The sequence below is a fragment of the Pinus tabuliformis genome, chromosome J (genome assembly GCF_031772625.1).
Source record: "Pinus tabuliformis cultivar Carrire ecotype Pingquan chromosome J, CPIR1, whole genome shotgun sequence".
Classification (NCBI taxonomy): domain Eukaryota; kingdom Viridiplantae; phylum Streptophyta; class Pinopsida; order Pinales; family Pinaceae; genus Pinus; species Pinus tabuliformis.
In genome coordinates, this window is record NC_142295.1 from 658,327,895 (window position 1) to 658,347,676 (window position 19,782).

A 19,782-nucleotide genomic window follows, 5' to 3' on the forward strand; every position below is an offset into this window, starting at 1 on the left:
GTGGATCATGATGGAGTCTACCAAGGGTGTGCGAGTGGAAAGCATGTAAAGGAGCCATTCCCTTCAAGCAAAAGCGTTCTTTTGTGCATAGCCAATCAAGCATTCGTCTCAGTTCTCTTGCATTATTGAATCACTCTTTTCCATTTTATTGAAAACAATGATATCCTAAGGTAAAGAATCCCTTAATGTTTTTAGAAGTTTCATGCATCTCTCTTAGCCTTGGCTGTACTGTGAAAGCATGCTCCACATCTTGCACTTGTTGTAGCTTATTCTCCATTTTATTGAAAACAATGATACCTTAAGGTAAAGAATCCCTTAACGTTTTAGAAGTTTCATGCATCTCTCTTTGCCTTGACTCTACTGTGAAAGCATGCTCCACATCTTGCACTTGTTGTAGCATATCATCTATTATGGAAAATTTTATTTGCATTTATGCTTTTGTGTTCCTCGAGTCAAATTCTTTCTGTGGATCCTCATCACCAGGGTCTCCTTTTCTTTGTGACCAGCCCCAACATCTTCTTGTACTAAAATATGGGAATCATGCACTGCTTCTAGATGTTGAAATAGTGAACTTTGAACTTGGACCAACATTATATGTGAGACTCCCCATTTTCTCTCAACAAGTAAATGCCAAGGAAATATTATAATTAATCTAAAAAAATCCTGTTAACTACCTTCAAAATTTCTGTTGTGTTTAGTATTTACACACTGTGGCGCCATCTGACAGCACAACACAACTGTGGAATCAATCTGGCACCACCGCCTTCTGTAGTACAAATTCTTCTGTCCGCCCAGAACTTTCCAGAAAACTATTTTTTGTGTAGAAAGTTTCTGATTAAAATTCTGAAAAAACTTGTGCACTAAGTTTCTGATTAAACATTCTCAAAACATTGTGCAAAATGTTATATTTACTGCCTGTGGCAAAGTTTGTCCCCATTGCTTTAGAGCTGAGTGTGCTGCTGCTATACATGATGGTGAATAATTATGCTGATTCTGCTAGCATCAGCCCAGAAAACAGCACCCAATATTTTTTCTATTTTCTGCTTTAAAGCTCGACTCAAAGAACAAATGGCTGACACCTACCATAATCACATTGCTAAATCCACTATCGCCAAACACTCCCATAATACCAAGTATCTTATTAGTTTTGATAAAACCAAAATCTTAGCCTTTGCACCCTTCCATACCAACCAAGTCACTAGGGAAGCCCTTGAAATTGAAAAACACCCCAACAACTTTAATCGGGATGATGGGTATCATTTAAGCCAATCCTGGAAGCCCACGATTCATTTCTTGTCCACTAAACCCTGCCCCCTTGTTTCAAGTTCTTACCCCTCTTAACCCCCTGCCCACCCTTTGTATCTCTTGTTTCATTTTAATTTTAATTTCTAATTTTAGTTTATTTAATTAGATAAAATTTTAATTTAATTTTAATTTAACTTAGTTTTCCTTTTAATTATAGGTACTAATAATTATATTATTTATCTTTGTAATTTCCTTTCCTTACTAGTTTTTAAAAAACTTACAATATAATAAAATTCTTTTGACCTAAACTTTTTAGATTCCTTTATTAATCTAATTTTACCCATCTTAATTTATTGATTATAACATTTTCAATGCTTATTATAATCCGTTATTCCCAAATATTTTTCAAAGCTTCATTAATTCCCTTTGACCAAAATTTTCTTTAAATTTTTTAACAATCTTTAATCAATAATTTGTTTTCCATTAAATATGATTAATCATAATAATTTTTTGACCTAAAATCAATTCTTTTAATTCCTTTTTAATCAAAATTTACCGATCTTATTCTCCTTATTATTATACCCCATTTAAAAAAAAAGTTCCACTAATTTCTTTTTGGCCAATTTTTAATTTTTACCAAATTTTCTTTTCTTTTTAATAATTTAAAATTCTCTTTATTAATAATAAAATTATTTTAATTAAGAATAAAATATACCTCATCAACTATTTTAATTTTAATCTTTATTTATCTAATTCTTTATATTTTCTTATCTGTTGTTATTTTCCTCCTATAATGACTATTTTCTTCTAACGGTTATATTCCATCACAATCCTCTATTTATAGAGGTCCAACACTCTTCACATCATCAGTAAGCTTCTAGTCCCTGAAGATGGGTGAAGGGTTCACCCGAAACATTGGGCATAATAATGATTGTAACGCACAGTTCTCCAGAAGTCCTCATCAACAACAATTGATCGACTGTGGAAATATCCATGCTAAAATTCATGAACTAGTGTTGGTGTTAGTCCATCATGGCAGTCATACTCTGCTGCTCATCGGTCAGTTCATCCATTGGAAACTGGACCATGCCGGAAATTCTGTTTCACATATTTCACACCAGCCACTATCTTGAAACTCATGGCATCCCGATTTTTCAAAATCATTGCTAGAGAAGCATGCCCGTTTTTGCCTCAAAAGCATGCCTTTCTGCTCCTTGAATTCTATGCCTGATTTTTTCTTGAATATTGTACCTCAATATGTGTTAATGCTTCCTTTTTGAAATCTGTGTGCTGCCTCTTAAACTTTGCTGATTTCTCCTGAAATTCTAAGCTGGTATCATGTCAAAATTTGTTGTGATTTCACCTTGAATTTTGTGCTAGCACTATAAATTCTTGTTACATTTGCTCTTATTATTCTGTGCACACAGATCTCTGTGTATGCCATGCAGTTTCTCCTTTGCTGGTGTTCTTGGGTCTGTTTTGTATTATGCTCTTATGATCCTTCAGTTCCTAGTAGTCATCCACTCAGTATAATGGATAGCTTTTTCCTTGACTTCACTGTGGCTCTGATACCATATCTAAATTTGCATACATAATAACTGAAATCACATAACGGCAGATTGAGAGAGAACTATTTGAACTAGTTGAATTGCTTTCCCAAGAGTTTTTTGTGTGATTAGAGTCTAGACACAGGGAATGACTATTTTTCGTATTCCCAAATTCAACAATTATAAAATACGCTATTTCTCTTGAAAAAATTCTTAAAAATATGAACTATGACCATTAAATATCTAGCTTTATCAAGGAAAAGTTGAATAAATCTGGAGACTAAAATGCCAGTAGTTTATTTTAGAGATTTTGTGGAATATCATGGACAAGAAATCAGGTATAGAAATAAGGGCATTGATATGGATGTCTGGGAAGAAAAATCTTAGATATGTGATATAATCATGAGTCATTTCTCTTTCGTAAGGATTAATAACCTAGTTTCTTTCTCTTCTATTAATATATTGAGGTTCCACTTTTTGGAATAGTTCATTACATTTATGGTTTTTTCATTGTGCTGCTGCTCAAGTATTAAATCCATCCTAACAGCTAGATTAGTCATGTTCGGGTAAACTTAATAATGGCCAAGTTATTGCAGTTGGTTGGGGATGCTTCCTGGAACGTGGGCATATGTGAGTGCTGGTGCTTTTGGCAGAGCCTTTATTGTAAGTCATCTGATGCTGCATTATCAATAACAGTGATATTGTCTTCTTTCAATTCAGGATTCATCTCTGCCTGCATTCAATTATAAAACTTTAAATAGTGACACTAGGCCTCTGTATGCTTTCATAAATCCCACCTTTGCCTCTCATGGAGCAATGGTTAGCGTGCATCTAATGCTTTTAGCCTAGACTCAAATATGATGATCTCTATTAGTGAACTTTCTTTCATAGACTCTGATTTGGTTTATAGTAACACAATTATTCTCTTAATCTTCCTTTTAACCTGTCAATCTGAGAGATGTCTATTCTTTTAGTGTTGTGCAGTTTTCCACTGTGAGATGGCTTCTTCATTTCTTAGAATCAATGAAGATGCAATCCACTTGAGCACTGCTAACATGGTTTGCACAGCAGTGTTATGATTTCAATAAAATTATTGCCAACAATCTCTCTCTAGGTACCTATTTATTTATACATTTTTAACCGTGGGATAAGTGAGAAGAATAAAATAATTTCAGTTGCTCCTTTGTTTGAATTCTTCTGAATCCCTTTCCTGCTTGAGCATGGAAATGAATTGTAAGCTGTCAGAGAATCCCAAGAGAGGATTGAGATGTGCTAACACTCCAGATGATTTCCTCAAAAACCATCTTGATTTTCTGTGTGTTGCCTCTTCAACTCACATCTAAGTGAAAAATTCCTTAACCCACAGATGCAAACTTTAGGCATGCTTAGGAGAAGTACCATTTTCATCTCTGTAAATTTCTCCTCACTTTTGGCAGGCTCTTGCAAGGCCAAGGGGGATATCCTTAGATGTGAATGATTGAATGAATTAAGTCTAGAAAATATATTATTAAAGCCTTAGACTTAAGATGTAAATCTGGTTTATGATAAAATGTGATGCACATTTTTACGCTTAAAATATCATCAATGAACTTGACCAAAATAAAGATATAGTTTTGCAAAGTAAAGATGATTTAACAGATATATGATATTATGATGTGATGTTTTATACAAGTAAATTCCCACATTAAAAAACTAAAGCATACACCAATTAGATCCAATTCAGGATAAGAAATTACATATGCATTCAGTCTTATAAATCAAATCTGATTTATGATACTTTTGAAGGTAATTTCCAGATTTGAGCCAGTGGTGAAAACTAGTTGTTGAATATAATTAAAAGATTATCAAATGAATAATTAATAGGCAACTTGCAAATCTGTTTTTTTAATGCAGAAATTTAATTTCTAAATTTACTTAATATAAAGATAACACAAGTAAAATCCCTGATCGGGGTGCGTAGGGCAATGGGAGTCAGAAGGTATAAGGAAAGGACAGATGGAAGGAGGGCAGGACAGCCGGCAAAGGGAGACGGAAAACAGAAGACAGCTAGCGCAGCCGGAAATTGTAAGGAGACGATGGAGGACAATAAATGGATGGGAAGTGGGCGCCTTGACCGAGGATCTCATATGAAGGAAGGGGAGGCGGATATGGAAAAGCGGCAAGTGGAGAGTACCTTGGTAATGAGAATAGGTAGGTGGGTGAGCAGTCTAGAAAAAAAGGTGGCAAGGCAGCTGGGTGAATGCATGCAGCGAGCCGAGGGAGAACGAGTGGACGGAGCAGCTGGTGAACGTTGGAGAAAGGGCGTGACGATTAGCAACCGGAATTCGTTTGCAACACCTGGTATGCAATTACAGCTCCCCCCTGTGTCGATAGGGTAACAATGCCGTGAAAATGGAGAAGAATTTGGAAAATAAGGAGAGAAGTAATGAATGTAATAGGAAAATGCTAGTTTTGTGCTAAGAAAAGAGTGTCTTGTCTTTCAGTTGAGAAAAGGAATGAAAAATCCTGAGTGTTCAAGTATAATTGCTTATTAATATTGTATGGGTTCGACTTGATAGCATTCCTGGAAGGGTGGGAGGGAAAAAATGAACCCCGTAAGGGGCCTGGCTGGTCCTGGGTTAGAAAAAGACTTTCTGGTCTCGTAGATGCTGAAAGCTATGGTAAATTTTGTGTTTACATCTGTAATTGCCTGTTGGAAATGTCTTGGTATAAAGGGATGGTACTCCTGGATGGGTGGGGGGGGGGGGGGAGGGAAGGGTCCTGTGAGAGGCCTGGGGGGAAAACCGAACCTGGGGAAAAAACAAGAATGCCTGCCAGTAGGAACCGCTGCAGAATTGAGCAGAGGAAAGGCCTTGAGGCCTCTGCGAGCTCTCGGGGGAGCTGTTGCCCCTTGGACCTGGGAGGGGAGAAAGCTAGGAACCAGAATTGACAAAAAAGCCAAGGGAGGATAGCACGGAGTCGGGTGGGACACTCTCATCACGGGGATAGGAATATAGACCAGTGGGTTAGGAAAGGGCTAACTCCAGACCAAAAGGGTAGTGCAAGGTCGGAGAAAGAGCAACCTGGGAAGACACTAGGTAGTGATGGCATTCTAGGGAAGCCATAACATCGAAAGGCGAAGAGGGGGCTTGTCCCGATGGTGGAATGGCTGAAAAAGCTCAGCTCCTCTGAAGACATTAAGAAAACCTCTAGCCCGCTAGACCATGAGTGAGGAGGGGGACACCTGGGGAGACCCTGGGGAATGGGGATCAGGGGGGCATAGAGTCGAGGAGCAAGGCTTTAACGGAGTGGGTAACAATGCCGTGCAAATGGAGAAGAAAATGGAAAATAAGGAGAGAAGTAATGAATGTAATAGGAAAATGCTGGTTTTGTGCTAAGAAAAGAGTGTCTGGTCTTTCAGTTGAGAAAAGGAATGAAAAATCCTGAGTGTTCAAGTATAATTGCCTGTTAATATTGTATGGGTTCGACTTGATAGCATTCCTGGAAGGGTGGGAGGGAAAAAACGAACCTCGTAAGGGGCATGGCTGGTCCTGGGTTAGAAAAAGACTTTCTGGTCTCGTAGATGCTGAAGGCTGTGGTAAATTGTGTTTACATCTGTAATTGCCTTATGGAAATGTCTTGCTATAAAGGGACGGTACTCTTGGATGGGTGGGGGGGAGGAAAGGGTCTTGTGAGAGGCTTGGGGGGAGAACCGAACCTGGGGAAAAAACAAGAATGCCTGCTAGTAGGAACAGCTGCAGAATTGAGCCTTGAGGCCTCTGCGAGCTCTTGGGGGTGTTGTTGCCCCCTGGACCTGGGAGGGGAGAAAGCTAGGAACTGAAATAGACAAAAAAAGCCAAGGGAGGATAGCATGGAGTCGGGTGGGAAACTCTCGTCACGGGATTAGGAATATAGACTAGTGGGTTAGGAAAGGGCTAACTCTAGACCAAAAGGGTAGTGCAAGGTCGGAGAAAGAGCAACTTGGGAAGACATTGGGTAGTGATGGCATTCTAGGGAAGCCGCAGCACAGAAAAGTGAAGAGGGGGCCTGTCCCGGTGGCGGAATGGCTAAAAAAGCTTAGCTCCCCTGAAAACCTCTAGCCCGCTAGACCATGAGTGAGGAAGGGGACACCTAGGGAGACCCTATTGAATGGGGATCAGGGGGGGCATAGAGCCGAGCAAGGCTTTAATGGAGTGGTTGCAAACTGGGGGCGATGTGGCGAATGAGAAGAAAATTGGGAGTGGTAAGGCCAAAACACAGACCAAAACGCAATGGCAGAACACTATGTATAAAATTATTATTGATTTTAATGATTTATTACTGGTTCACATTACAGGTAGTATTAATTCCATTGTTCACCAATCCTCGAAGCTCCAACAACCGAAACAATTAAGGCTGCAGGAGTGCAGGGATTGTAGGAAACAAAAGCAAAACAAGATGGTAAAAGAAGGCAGGAAACAGGGACGAAAAGTGAGCAGAAGAGTAGGAAAAAAGGTAGAACATAAAATGAAAGGCCCAGAGGCATCGGCAAGAAAACCATAGAGAAAAAGGGGAAGAAGAACTGGACAGGAGAGCATGCAGAATTTAATCAATGCCTACTATGTAGGAACCCCGACAGAAGTAAAAGCAGTAATAGCAGCATGGGAGGGGAGTTAAATGCCAATGTAGAAAATGAAGAAATCCCAATAGTAGATTGGGAGCCAATAATTCAGGATCCAGGCCATACTCGAGGTCGCCAAACATTGTTTAGGCAGACCGTCCAACAATACTGGCCAAGGTAATGAAAAACCTTTTGGCCAAGGCAATGATAACTTACAAGGGCAGAGAAGAGCCAAAAGTGGACATGCAAGAAGAACCAAGCTTAAAAGATCTCCAGAAGGAAATCCAGTCAGTTCAAGTGCAGCAATATCATCAAAACCTCTACTTAAAGAGAATGGAAAAGCAGATCCAGACACTGTTGCAGAGTGAAGTACTCGAGTCAAGTGTGAAAGACCCGGCTCCAATAGAATAATCAGATGATTGAAGCAGAGATCCAGATGGTTAAATTTTGTTATTATGTTGAATAGGATTTACTTTTCAAGCATGAAGAATATAGTAGATATAGCAGCAAATGCAACCCGGATGATAAGAATTAAACTGTTTAAATTTTGGACAGCTTTTGATGCGGATCGGTGGCCAACAGACCTGGTTTCCTGCGGGCAGGTTGAGGTCACCAGAAGTATTTTGATAGACATATTTTACTACCTGTTTATGGAAAATTAATAGAAAAAGGAAGTACTACCAAGCTTACACAAAAAAAGATAACACAAGTAAATGATATAGAAATGAAGAACAACTTGGGCCTTGCTGCTGCAAAATCTAGCAAGCCTTGGAGAGGGAAACCCTAAAAGGCATAAACTAGACCAAGAGACAACAATGGGGTAATGGCTCCATTGCCGCAAAATCTAGCAGGCCTTGGAGAAGGAAACCCTAAAAGGTATAAACTAGACAATGAGACAACTAGTAGTCCCTTGAGAACCACTTGATAGCTCAATGTGCCATTATACTCCTAGATTTGTCTTCACCTGGTAGCCAGTAGCCCCTTGACAACCACTTGATAGCTCAATGTGTCATTATTCTCTACCACCTAAGTCAGCCATTGTGGACCCTTGCTCATCTGTTATGATTGTATGTTTGAGGGTGGGCTTTCCAACCCCGAAGGTAATGAATTTTCATTACGTAATTGGGTGTTTATGCTTGCTTCTCTCGGGCACATTTGCACATGGATTGGTGGGGGGATTCCGCAGAAAGAATGGGCTTTGCTTGTACTCATGTTCTCTTACCTTAGCTTGGAGGTTAATCTTGTATCCTAGTCTTGTGGGATCTCCTTTAATGGCTACTAGCTATAGGAATGACACTACATGGGAAATCCTGATTTTGGCTATGTGGTCCTTCTTCCCCGACACCAGTTCGCACCGTGTTAGGGTGGCATAGTAGCTGCGCAGATCCAGTTTGGATGGCTCACTTAGAGTTGAGGTCAAAGCCCGGATTTGCCTGTGGGGTGAGAAAATTTCCTCACTAGATTTTTGCTAGTATTTTCTTTGCAGGATTGCCAATATTCGACATCCAGATTGTACTAAGATTATTTCAATGCTGCTTAATAATAAAACCCTCAGCTTCTGCACTGGTTTTCCCAAGTTGGGGTTTTCAAGGGCCTTTTGTCCAAAAATCACTCTGTTATTTTATGTGTGTGTGCTAGCATTTCTTCCAATGTTTATTCTTTCGCATTTTTATTTGTAGAAGGTTGCAGTGTGATTTATTCAATATTTGTTGTAGCAAACAATAAATAAACTGTTAAATTAAATTAACAATTAGGAGAATAATTTCCAGTTGCTGCAATAGGATTCCAGTTTGGAATTTTCACATGGTATCAGAGCACAGTTCACGAGCTGGAGAGCTCAAAAGCGAAAAGAGAAGGAATTTCGCTGCTCAGTGTGGGCAACAGGCCGAAATTCCAAAGGGAAACACAGTCATTTTGCCAGGAGGTCGAGCTACTTGTGGAGGTTCAATATTTCCGAGTGGGACAAAAAAATTTGATCCTACTAGATTGAGTGATTCCAGAGGCAAAGGGAGTAACTCATATTTTTTTCGTTGAGAAAATCTCTAGCTGGATGCAGTGGTTTTTGTAGTAGTTCGTTAAGAGCAGAGCCAACATCAGGGTGGAAGAGAGGAGCACACGCAGTAGAGGGAAAATTTCTCTCAGGGGATCTCGAGATTTACAGATCTAATTTTTCTAGTTGCAACTTCGATGTAGTTGTGAGCAAATCTTTTCACTCCAGAAGGGAATGCGAGTAGCAGATCCAGCAGCCGAGCAGTGGGAAAGAGGGAGATTTTCGGGTTTATTTTCTCCAGTTTTGAGTTTCACAGATTTTGCAACTTTGCAAGGATGACCATACGAGATTGCCAGAGGAGGTTGTGTGAGTTAGCCAAAATGCAGATCTGGATAGCAGTTCAACTTTCAGTTGCTGGAAATAAGTGCCAAAGGAAGTGCGAGTTGCAAAGAAAGGAAGGGTCCCAGCTAGGTACTAGGCTTGAAAGAAGATAATGGAGCACCAGATCTAGGAGGAGGAGTATGAGACTCCAATGTGTCAGATGGGTAGGATCCTTGAGGAATCCACCACTTGGATCAATACCCTACTACAAGGGACCACAATATTTATTAGCAGGATGGATCAGTGGCAGTTGATGTAGTCAATGACAGTTGCAGGGACTAGTAGTAGTTTGATGCTGGGGAGCGTAGTGCAGAGTTGGCAGCAGTGTAGTAGGCACGGTTCGGAGTCAGTAGCAACACAGATTCTTCAGTGACAGTGCAGATACTAGCAACAGTCAGAGACTTGGGTGATAGATGCATTATACTAGTCACAATTGATTTAGTATTTTGGATGCTTTTTAGTTGAGATGTTGCAGTTGTAGCAACAACAAATGAGAGGGAGTTGCAGTGCAAATTTGGCAGCAGTATAGCAGGGTCAACAACAACACAAATGCAATGTATATTAGAGTTGAGCAGTGGGTGGTGGGCAGTATGGCCAAACATCAACAACCTGACAGGAAATGATGCAGAGATAGGGTGTTGCTACAGGGTGTGCAGTAGAACTAGAACACAGTGTTGCGAAAATCGCGATATTATCACGATAATATCGGAAAATTGTGATTTTTTGAGTTTGGTGATATTATCGCCCGATTTTTATGTTAATTTTTTTTTTCACAAAAAATCACAATAACTTGGAAAAATTGCGATTTTTTGATGAGGAGGAGGAGCAATAGGAGGAGGAGGTGACACAACCTACCTAGGCTACCCCTGTCACCAGTAGAGGATGTGGTCTACCTCTTGTAGCTCCTAGTTCTTCAGCTTCTAGAGCACAACAGAGTCCATTGCCAACTCCACCGACATCTACATATAGAGGGAAAGGGAAAGTTATTGCATTTTCTCACAAGAGGGGCAGAGGAAATCAGTGGTATTAGACTTTAGTTATTTGGTTCATTTCATTGTCTATGACATTATCACTCATGATATGAGATACATTATTATATTTTTTGTTGATATTTTGAGGCTAAGTTGGGACTTAGGAGTCAGGACTTACTATTCAAGACATGATTCATTGTTACGTGTGATGTAGCACTAGAAATGATATTACACATCTTATATGTTGTTCTTTTATCATATTTATGTGTCAATGTATTTATTTTATGTTGTAGATGCTTTAGATATTAAAAAAATTGGAAAAAAATGAATATTTTTGTATTTTACGATTTTTTCCCCATTTTTTCCCTTGCCGATAATATCCCGATAACGATAACTGCAACATTGACATTGCTTGCTAAGAGGGAGATTTATTTTTTGTAGAATCAGATGTGTTATAGCCTTGAAATTTTGTGGAGAGGCTAGAATACATGAGATCTCTAAAACCCAAAAATCGTTTCTGGAAATTTCGCCTAAAAATGACTTAATTAGATTATTAGCCAATTTTTAAATATTTCCTAAGTCTAAACTTAGGGAATATGGTTAATTAATCAATATTAATTAAGTCAAGGTGAGAATTATCTAGAAACTCACACAAATCGATCTAGAGATGATCCTAGCCATCGATTATGTTTTAATCTTGGCCATTGGTGTTCCAACAGAGGATTATAAGAGGAGATTGATGTGGTGATGGAGAAGACACTTGAGAGGTTCAATTTCATGAGCAGATCGATTTCTAGAATGTTGAAAAATCAGAAAGGCAAAAAGATTTTCTTATACTTGACAATTACTTGTGATGTTCATGATTTCTTACTAGGTTTCTTTATAACTTCTATCTTTTAGTTCATCAAGCAATTACCAAAGCATTAGCACATAAATCAATTGACACCAGATATAGGTACACAGCTAGGGGAGAACCCCTCTCTAGGGGAAAATCCAGTCAATAATTCTTCTTTCAATAGTTTTCTTGAGATATTCCAAGACTAGATCTTGATACAAACTTTCCTCCACACTAAGTCAACATTCTTCTTCCTTTGTAGATGATCCTACTTGACTTGGTAGCAATAGCAGCAGTAGTAGCACTTTCTTGGACCCAACAACTTCGATCTTGTTTTAGAGACTTCGATCTTCACTTAGAAACTTCGATCTTGGCCCAATATGATTTCCTGAGGCAGTAACACCCAACAATAACAACTTCGACCTATACTTGATCTAGCAGCAACAACATGCAACAACTGACAACGACAACAACAAGAGAACTTCGATCTTCCAATCTAGGGCACGAGAGAGAGAGATGCACCAAATTTCGATTTTTCTTCCTTCTTTCTCCTAGATCAAACTCGCACTCCTTTTGCTTTCTTCCTTCACTTCGCACTTTTTCCCAGCTTCAAAGAGATATCGAACTTGCTTGAGTTGATATCCTCCAAATGAATTCGAGTTACTTCTTTTATAGCCTTTAGGTGAGGTCGAATAACCTTCTTTGAGGCCGACTTGATCATCTTAAGGTCGACTTGGTGTGGAGGTAACATAATTCATTTTTGACTCAATACTTATCCTTTTTACATGATTCAAAAGCCCAAGAAGGGTCTCTTTAAAAGTAAAATGACTCTATTAACTCATAACAAATCATAGAAGTCCTCAATGGGGACTTTGACCTAAAACATGTTGACCCAAGCATGAAACCCATGCTTTAATAATTCATAATAATAATAATAAAATTCTATTTGTTATTCTTTTGACAAGTACATTACATGATGACTCAAATACATTAATGAAGACCGAGCCTAGTTACATTTTCCAACACAGAGTAGCGACAGTCAGTTGTTGGAGAGAGAGCTAGCGAATGAAGCAGTGAGAGAGGGGCAGGGACAGTGAAGCTGGAGGAAGGATTCCAGGTTCGGTGACTGCATTTGCATAGAGGCAGAAGAGCCACAGAGAGGCTGACGCTGGGGTAGTGCAGTAGCCTCTAGAGGCAATTTCAATTCTGTTGGGGAAGGATGAATTTCAGTGCCAGAAGCTAGATAGAGGTTCCAGAGGCGAGGAAAGACATTTTCCCAGATAGCAACAGACTAGACGACTGGAGGAGAGGTTGTTTCAAACTGAGTGTAGAAGGGACTGCGCTAGGGTGTTGCAGTCGCTGTGCAGAGCCAGTTTCGACGACTCACTTGGAGCTGAGGTCAGAGCCCGGATTTCCCTGTGGGGTGAGGAAATTTCGTCACTAGATTTTTGTCGGTATTTTCTCTGCAGGATTGCTAGTATTCAACATCCAGGTTGTACTCACATTATTTTACTGCTGCTTAATAATAAAATCCTCAACTGCTGCACCGGTTTTCCCAAGTTGGGTTTTTCCGGGGACTTCTATCCAAAAATAACTGCGTTATTTTATGTGTGTGTGCTAGCATTTATTCCAATGTTTATTCTTCTGCAATTTTATTTCTGTAGGTTATAATGTGATTTATTCAGTATTTGCTGTAGCAAACAATAAATAAATTATTGAATTAAATTAACAATTAGGAGAATAATTTCCAGTTGTTGTAATGAGTGTTTTAAAAACTAGTTGGTTTGAACTGGTAACTGGTCAAAACCGGTTGATTCACTAGCCGGCCTGGTCAAACCGACAGAAAACCCGGTTTGACCACTCCCTTCGACAAAAAATTAGAAAATCGTTCCTAACCAGCCAGTTTAGGACAAAATTGGCTAGTTTATGGTCAAAATGGTAGGTTCCATCATAAATCAACTGGTTTATTGCCAGGGTAGCTATAAACCCCATAGAATGCATTTTTGTGAGTTTTGAAGTTGTTTAAGGGAAATTTGGGTTTGTTTTCCTCTAAAAATAATCCTTCTAGGGAAACATGCCTACCCTCTCATTTCCTAACACATCTCAACCCTAGCAATGTTGGTAATTAATGGTAATGTTAAATTCTTAAAGTAAAAGCAACATTTCCTTTAATTTTCATTTCATCCTTTTACTTAAATTTTTAACATTACCATGAAATGGCTCAGGATGTTTGAGAGTGGTTTCGACCTCATTGGATTTCATATGGAGAAACAGGAATTTTAGATTTCACTCAAAATTCAGTAGACTTAATGGTTTTTGAGATTTCATGGTTTGGGGGTTTGCAATGTTTCCATTTGATTCTATCATGCGTGAGGGTATGAGATTGGCATTTGATTAAGAGCATGAAGCCCTTTAAGAACCTTGATGTTGGTGGCATTGATTGTTGAACTTTGTTGATGTTGGTAGTATTGATTGTTGAACTCGTCTACCATGGCCTTAACAAGAATGCACCCTTCACTCAAAGGAAAGCAACTAGTTTGGCATGCTAATCTTTTTCTACCACATTATAAGGTTGAGGAGATGAACCCTTCACTCAAACCAAAATCATTGGTTAGGCATGTTAAACCTTTTCAATTTCTATCATGTTATAAGGTTGAGCAATCCAAGTTTGAAGACTTTGAGCTAGATGATGTTTATGTATCTCTTGTTGATGATGTTTATGTATTTCTAGTAGTGTTGAATCAATGATGAGTTTCATGAGTGACGATGTTGATCAGTGATTTGTAGTTTTGATGTCTATTTTTGCTACTACTACTAAAGTTATATAGGAGTTTTAGGAGTCCTCAAACTCCGAGCCATGTTATTTATGTAGCTCATGTTGATGATCTCTTGTCTAGTAGTGGTGATGAGTTGGATCACGATGAGGAGTGATCATGTTGTTGATCACTGATATGTAGACTTGTAGTAGGTTAGTGACCTGATAACTTAGAGCATTGTTTTCGGACTCTAGAGGCCATTTAGAGCCTCATTGATTATGTATTTTGTTGCTAATATGTATTGCACTTGATGCCATTTTGCTATATTCACCTTTACAAGGTATATAGATGAGAAAAACTTGCATATTTTATCTCTATTGGTATGGAGTCATAGTTTTAAACTTTTAAATGTTAAAAATAGTTTTTTTATTAAAAACTAATTATTTCATGTATTTTTTTAAAGACCGGTTCATTTAGACCTGACTAGTCCTGGTTTGAAACTTGGTTTATTAGGTGGACCGGTCCAGTCACTGATTCCGGTTTTAAAACTATGGCTGTAATAGGATTCTTGTTTGGAATTTTCACATATATCATACTCCCCTTTGCTCATTATAATCCCTTTACGCATTTTTCCCATTTGGGTCCACATTTGGCCGTTGGGTCCACAAGGTGTTAGCCTACCGCTTCCCTTGCCCCCACCTTGGTTTGGGCTTGGAATGATGCCCTAGAGGTTGATGCAGCTAAAAACAAAGTTAAAAGCATAATTTTGCCACTTCTAACAAGAAATGTATCATAAAATGCAAAAGATGGCCGGGACATTAAAATTTAGTGCATGGGCAAAAGCCAAACATGAACTCTACCCCTTATATATATGGCCATCGCCCTAGTTCCTAGGGCCCCTATGAGTGCCCCTTACATCATCAAGGAACCCATGATTGCCCCAACCCCTGGTGGGCGATGAACTGCCCCACTTTAAGGGGGAATCCACTACTATATCTTACACATTATGCTCTCATCCCCTTGAGCCCCGAGCATTAAAATGAAGAAAAATCAATAAAGGGAAAAAGGCATATGAAGAAGGGTGGAAAAACAAAGGCCGGGGTAACTCATGTACCACGATTGCTCCCTTCTACATTCATACACCCAAGGTATGGCCTCCCTTATCATAGCTACCCTTGTACAATGGCACGTGGTTTGGTGCCTCCCATTTTGCCCCACTTCATTCCATCATTATTTCACATGACCCCTGCCATTTGGTGGATGTACTATGGACTTGCCAATCCCTTAGAGGTAGAAACCACCTAATAGGGTCCTTCATTAACCTCTTTGTCAAGGAAGATAACATTAGTACATGTTTAAAGCCTATTTGGAAGGGCATGACACTATGAAGTGTTCACTTGTCCCCTTGATTAGCAAGCGTATTTACTTAATTGCACTAATGAATTGTTGTACTGGAAGGTAAGGAGACACATTGGATCTTATATAGGATTGCAAGTGGGTCTTCATCTTGGACTTGGTCTTCCTATACGGGGTTCAAGCCGTCCAAAGGGTCATAATGGTACTTATAGGGTGAGTGTTGAGAGCCATGGGTCTCCAATCTTGCAGAGCATTGATTACTACACCATAGGATTTTACAGTGCCACACATTGCTTGTTCGTGCCCCAATCATAAATAGATGATGATGCACTTGGACCATGTTGCCCAGTCGGCCAGACATTTACCCTTAACACTTGGCAGTTGATCCAGGACCCAAAGGAGGTTTGTCTCATCCAGAGAGACATGGGAGGGCTTATGCCATCTTCTAGCCCTCATTGATGGAGCAACGACTTATTATGGAGCCACTTGGAGACCCATGAGACCATTGATTGTGCCCCACAACCACTTGGGAGCAGCACAGGATATTTTGCTTGGAAATCAAGGGGCCACCCCGTTGATCATCATTTTTGGAGCCCTCCTCTTCATCATGGCACATTGAGGACTCATCTTGGCCTTCCAATGGCCCTTTGCACTATTTTTGTATCATTTCATCCTCATTAGGAAGGCTTATTTTACACATTTGAGCTATTTGGTGGGCTTGTCACCAAAGTTATTGTTATTTGCACATTAAAATATTATTAAGGGCTTGTTGTCGCACAAAGTGTCTAGGCACTGTGATAACGCTCAAAGTAAGGGTTGTCACTCTGATCCTTACTCACTCCATTTAGACTGTCTCTTAGATAAGTCAAGGGGGGGTAGTCCCTAGGGGTAAATGAATGAGGATAACCTGTCGAACACAGGATCTAGGAGACTTAAGGATGAATAACTTGTAGAATATAGAATAAGCCCTGGTTAGCTGAGATGAATAGATCAAACAATTAATACGAATAAGACACAACCACAAGATAGAATTATAGACAAGTGCCTTTATATTCAATTAACCATAAACTAGATAAAAAAAAAAAGTTTTCTAGAGCAATTTATAAATGTGGCGAAAGTGATGATCATGAACGATTAAATGTAAGATATTCTAGATTTGAAATAATTTTTTTCAATAGCCCCAGATCTAGAAAAATTAATCATTCTCCTATAGTCAATGATTTTAAAACATTAATTGCTCTTGATAATAGAGAAATCACTACCACAAAATTTAAAATTTTACACTTAACACAAAAGACACCAAGGAACTTTAAATTAGAATTTAATTATCCCTTAGGTAAGTTTAATGCGCTAAGCTTATGAAGCAAAGTTTAATGTGGCAAATGAAATTTTTTTATGTGACCGAAAGTAAAAATCAAAAGAACTTAATTAAATTTAAATTTTTATGGGCCGTAGGCCACATAAAAAATTAATTTTCTATATGTGGAAGCTTAAATTTCTTTTGATTTATTTCATTCGCAATCAAAGTCACCAAAATTTAATTTTTAAAATTTTAAATTTTTCTTAATGTTTTTTAAATATTTTTCAAATGAAATAAAAAAAAAGAACGAAAATGAAAAAATCAAAACACAAAGTCATACAAAATAAAAATAAAAAATATAAAACAAAAAATAAAATAAAATTGAAATGAAATCAAAATAAACCAATCTAAAAGTCAAAAGACAAAATAAAATAAAATCTAACGCAAATCCTAAACTAAACAAACACAAATGATAAAAATCAAATTTAAAATAAGAAATGAATAAATTAACCAAAGTAAAAAATCAAATAAAATGAAATAAAAAAGGAACTAACTAAAATGAAACCTAACCTAAATGAAATCGAAACAAAGTAAAAAAAATAAATAAAACAAAGTCAAATCGATTTTGTTTGGTTGTGCAGTGCAAGATGGCGGAAGAGAGCAGATTGGTGGCATCAACAAAGAATGGAGCAAGGACTGCGAGAGGGAGAGGAAACTCGGGCAGCAGGGAGCAAGGGAGAAACACAACAATGGAGAAGGTATGCTGCAAAATGCGAGGAGGAAAGGAGGTTGTGGGCTAGTGAGGAAGAGTTGCGGATTAGAGGAAAGGAGCCTGCGGGCAGCAATGGACGCAAAGGGAGTTCGAGGAGGATGACAGCGATGGAGGTTTTGCAACTGCAGGCTTGAGTAGTGAGGGAATGGAAGGAGCTCTCGACGCAGAGGAAGGGACAACGAGAGGGCAATGATGAAGGGACATGAGGCAGGAGATAGAAAGGGAAACACGAGTTAGGGTTGAGGGTTTAATGCAACAAGGAGAAGGGAGGAGTGATGGAAAAAACACAGAGATGAGGAGAAACCCCAAAACGTAGGCAGAGAAAGTAAAGAATTTTCCAGAAAGGAGAAAAATGCAGCAACAAAAGAGAGAGGCTCAATAAGGCAGCAGACAGGAGAAAAATGGTAGCCAAAAAACTAAGAAAATTTCCCAGAAATTTATGATTAAAATGATATATTCTTCTGCTTAAAATTTGTCGTCGAAACTCTTGTAGAAAAACCTCAGATCTAAACTTTGAAATCCTCAAACTAAAAATAATTTGGAATAATGCCCCTGCAAAATGGTATTGAGGCTAGATCTTACCCTCCAGGACCTAGATCTGGCTTCAAATAAATAAAACTCTCCTTCAGATCTCCACCCTGTACCTACAAAAACGAAAACAAAAACACCCAAAACCTAGATATACACAAATAAATAAAACGTCAGAAACCTAAGTCAGAAAACAAAAAAAAATTACAGATCTATGCACAAAAATGGTAGATCTATTAGATTTGAGGAGTATGACTCCAATTCCGCTCCCAGATCTGATAATCTATGGCTCTTAACAACTAGATCTATCAATTTTCCACACAAAAATTATTTTTTTTAAATTTTAAAGGAGGTGTTATCTCAAAGCCCTTCATGTATCACCAATAAAATCTTATGATAAGCTCAGAGCTAATTTAGCTGGGCTCTTCAAAAAACATGGATCGAGAGTTGGCTGGTCCAACTGAAGACTTCCCTTTGTTGAAGAATCTAGGGCAAAGTAGTGTAGTGTGATTCTTCGTTATGTGATAACAATTTGTGAAGTCTTTTTACTTTTCTTGTTAGCTTATGCTTCTTCTTCTTCTTATTAGTGCATATGTGTGTACTTCATCAAACTACTACCAAAACAATATAACAAGAACACAAAGTTTGGCTCGTTGCCAAGGACAAAATCTCTCCACTCTTGAGAGGAAAACTCTTTGTAAGTTTTCTATTATTGAAGCCTCTTATTTGAACAATTGCCAAACCCTAGACCCTTGAATAGGATATCCTCCAAGCATAGGTCAAACCCTTCCTCTTTCTGCATTATAACTTCCGACACATGGACCTCCACATTTGTCCTCCTTCTTCCGACACTTTGTTCTTCTTTCAACTTGTTAGTAACCTTGTTGAACTTGCTCTAGTGAAGACACTATTGATGAGACCTTTCTTCTTTATGATGGTTTCTTTATTCTTTCCACCAATCAACTAACTTGGATGTAGGGCTGTTATGACTGTATAAAGAGATCTGATTCTCGCATGTGTGACTGTTTTCTACCCTAGAAAACAGTCCCTTCAACTTCAATCTTGGTCCTTCTTCCTTCGTTTATGAGGGCTTCTCCTTCACTTGTAGAGAGAGGCCTTGTAGACCTTGTTTGCACCCAAAACAATGAGATAGGATGACCTTTACTTTTCTGCTGCTATGGCCGCAGGTAGACCTTCCTTAACCTCGCACATGTGGCTGTAGCTGCTCTAGAAATTGTCTTCTTACCCTCGCTGTTCTGTCTCCTTATCACGCTGCCCTTGAACCCTTTCCTTGGCTTTTCTTCGTCCTTCTTCATCCTCTTTCTTGCTTGCAGATTTCAGAGTGAAGTGATATCAAATGAGGAGTGGACAACCTCTATAAATAGAGGTTTGTCCCTCCTCTTTAGGCCGACTTGACTGTCCATTAGGCTGACTTGATAATTCATCTTTTATTTATCATTTTGCTGCTTGGAGACTTCGTTGTGGCTAGGAGAGGATTTGACTATGCTTGGAGGTGTTCCCA

General features: G+C 38.7%; 1 protein-coding gene across 2 annotated transcripts in view; it reads left to right on the top strand.

Annotated features, from left to right (window-relative positions):
- The window catches only part of LOC149228617 (SNARE associated Golgi protein family), a 324,383-nt gene that overhangs the window by 269,467 nt on the left and 35,134 nt on the right, over positions 1–19,782 (top strand). Inside the window, exon 5 of one of the 2 annotated variants that reach the window (XM_089378291.1) lies at positions 3,389–3,455. The exons of the other annotated variant lie outside the window; for it this stretch is intronic. Coding sequence (XP_089234417.1) covers positions 3,389–3,455 — 67 coding nt within the window. The remainder of the gene's footprint in view (positions 1–3,388; positions 3,456–19,782) is intronic. 2 annotated transcript variants of the gene reach the window in all.